This window comes from Papaver somniferum, chromosome 4, assembly GCF_003573695.1.
Source record: "Papaver somniferum cultivar HN1 chromosome 4, ASM357369v1, whole genome shotgun sequence".
Classification (NCBI taxonomy): Eukaryota; Viridiplantae; Streptophyta; class Magnoliopsida; order Ranunculales; family Papaveraceae; genus Papaver; species Papaver somniferum.
This window is the reverse complement of record NC_039361.1, coordinates 34,100,572-34,103,465: the sequence shown is the minus strand read 5'-3', so window position 1 is coordinate 34,103,465 and position 2,894 is coordinate 34,100,572. Positions and strand designations below refer to the sequence as shown.

At 38.4% G+C, this 2,894-nt stretch overlaps 1 protein-coding gene across 1 annotated transcript; it reads right to left on the bottom strand.

Annotated features, from left to right (window-relative positions):
• Window positions 1–1,019: 1,019 nt before the first annotated feature.
• On the bottom strand, window positions 1,020–1,713 carry LOC113272313 (probable DNA-directed RNA polymerase subunit delta). The gene is made up of 2 exons (XM_026522166.1): window positions 1,637–1,713; window positions 1,020–1,437 (listed from the first exon to the last, which is right to left on the bottom strand). The coding sequence occupies exons 1-2, from the start codon at window positions 1,711–1,713 to the stop codon at window positions 1,020–1,022; spliced, it is 495 nt and encodes a 164-aa protein (XP_026377951.1).
• Between the last annotated feature and the right edge of the window lie 1,181 nt (window positions 1,714–2,894).

The following is a 2,894-nucleotide window of genomic DNA, read 5'->3' as shown; positions in this document are numbered from 1 at the left end:
GGTGGTGCGATGGCGGTGGTACGGTGGTGGTGGTTGGCGGTGGTGGCGGCGAAGGTGGTTGGCTGCGACGGTGGGCGACAGGGGTGGTCGGTGGCGGCGGCGGTGGTGCTGGTGCTGGTGGTCGGCGGTGGTGGTGGCGGCGGGCGGTCGCGGTGCTGGTGGTGGTGTGGCAGGTGTTGGTGGTGGTGTTGGTTTGGTCGGTGGTGGTCAGTGGTAGTGGCACGGTGGTGGTGCTGCTGTAGTGTGTTGTTGTTGGTGGTGAGAATATAACAAAAATTAAAGGTGGGGTTGATTTTTATTTTTGTTGGGGTGATTTAAACTAAAAGGGTAATATAGACAGTTTGTGTTAAATGGGGTTTTTGTGAACACTTTGTCTTGTTGGAGTTTTTGTACATGGATGGATAGTGATACTTTTGGAGTTTTAACTCGCGGCCCGAATCGGATATTCGGAAACGGCTACGGGATATCGGATATCCATTGACAGCCCTATTTCCTATGTCACAATAATTGCCTATTTAAGGTATTGTAATAACTCTTGTAAGAATATCTTTTTCATCAATATTATAACAAGTTCTCTCAATAACATCGACAACAGTCAAAACACTAGGCCATATCTCTCCTTTATACGTCAGGAAGTTTATCATAGATGATGTGCGGACTAAGTAGCTCATAAATCCTTTTCAATGTGGAATTGTAAAACCGACCAAAACAAAAGAATAGATCTTCATGAAATGAAATTTCAATGAAAACTAAAGCTATGGGACACAACAAGGGATTTTTCTCTATAATGTTCTTCAATTATTATTAGTAAGATATATTATTTGACAACATTTTACATAGAAGCTGTGCCACTAAGTAAGCTACGTACATGACTACTAAGAGAGGGGTTAAATTGCAACATACATAGGAGGGAAAATCACCATGTTAATCGCAATTGTCATACTGCGTAGTAATTTATTTTTTTACATCGGTAACTGTTATTTACTACCTATCCATAATTTTTCTTTAGTTGATTGGAGTTAGTTAACTATGTATAAATTGTACTCTATCAACCGTTCAGCCCTCCATCTTTCATTAATCTTCGCAATGAACTCGTCCGCGCGCAAATTCAGATCATTGTTATCATCATCGTCACTAAAATTAGAACTATCGTCACTATATTCATCATCAATATCGCTGTCGCCAAAATTAGAACTATCACAACCATTTTCACTGTCATTTTCGTAGTCGGACATATAACCTTCTTCAACATTATCGAGTAGAGTTGTCATCTCCTCTTGCTCCTCTCCAAATAGGATCTCTTCCTTTTTCTCATTGTCAGAAGCAACATCATTTTTCTCTTGTTTTTGCATATTTTTCTCGTTTTGCACTGACATAGGCCGAGGCTCATCTAAACTGAAATCTTGATCCTCTTCAGACGGTTTAGAATTCTTGAAGCTGATAGCGATAACAATCACGTTCAATACGAAAAACACAAGTAACTGACACGACTTCGCATCCATGATCAAATTATATACCAACCGGAAAAGTTGTTGATAATAAGAAAATACAGGTAGCAATACAAATTTCAAGACCATGAGTACTAAAAAGCTAGGAATAAGAAAATTTAAGTTTAAGAACTTATCAAGTCGTATACCTTTCGAAAACATTTGAATTCGTTTCAAATAAGAACTCATCTCGAAAGGTTTCCGTGCTAATAAGAAGCTTTTCCATTTTATGAACTTTCTGATGGAAATTCCCTTGTTTGAAGTACTAATACAATCCATTCTTCTTTTCAAATTGGCTAAGACAAATATCAAAGGCTTGTTATGAAGTTGTGATGCTTTGTTTTAGTCCTCCCAATACATTGGGGTGCCCTTTTATAGAAAAATTAAAAAAAGGTGGAGTATCAATTTAGTTTGAATATTATAAAGTAAATGAACTTTTCTTAGAAACTTAACAGAAATCTCAATGAGCAAGTAATACCTGTAGAAGAATATTAATTAGTAGCAAATAATTATCAGATGTTGTCATTGAAGTAAACAAAGTCATCCCTTCACGACTTCTGTGTATGCAGTTTATGTAAAAAAATGGATAAAGAAAACCAGTGCTTAAGAAATTTCACTTCTTCTTCCGGAAACAAAAGAACACTATGACATCACTCAGAGTACGTCTAATGCATTGTATTGATCATTCGAGTATGGATTGAGTTAATCCGTAGATTTATTCTGGATTTAATCAGCTCAATAATTGGACGGTGTTGTGGACCCCAGTCGCGCCGCATTTTGCATTTGCATTAGTCAAGCTATATCTTGCTTTAAGATCGAGGGTAGATCAATTCGCAGTAGCACAAGTGGTGCAATGAGTTTTCGTGTATTATCCTTCTTTGATTCCCATTTTAGTTTTCTTATGAATATTCCTAGGTTGTATGTGGCAACTCTGGACGGGGCATCTCCAACTTCCACCAGAATAAGAAAAAAGAGGGCCGTCGAGCGCTGACTTTAGTCAAAGGCGATTTCAAGGCGATTGAGTTAGGATTTAAAGCATCTCCTCTGGTGAGATGCCATCATCTTCTCACGTGATTCCATCTCTAGTGGCTTCCTCCAATCCGCTAGAGGTTTCTCTTATGGAGGGTAATCCTACTTTGAATTCTTCTGGTGGTGTAGATCCAGTTATTCCTCGTGGTTTTGAAAAAATTCCATCTTTGGGTTCAGTAGCATCTCGAGGACATTGGTCATCTTTGTTTGATAAGAAGAAGGAAGAGATGTCTTCTGCAGATATGGAATTCTATTCGTATCCATTAGTTGATGGAAAGGAAACAATGGATATTCCTTATGAGGTATTTGAAGAGGATATTCGTCAATGTGAAGATAAGGTAATTGGTGCTTTTGTAGGACGAAGGTTACCTTTTAATT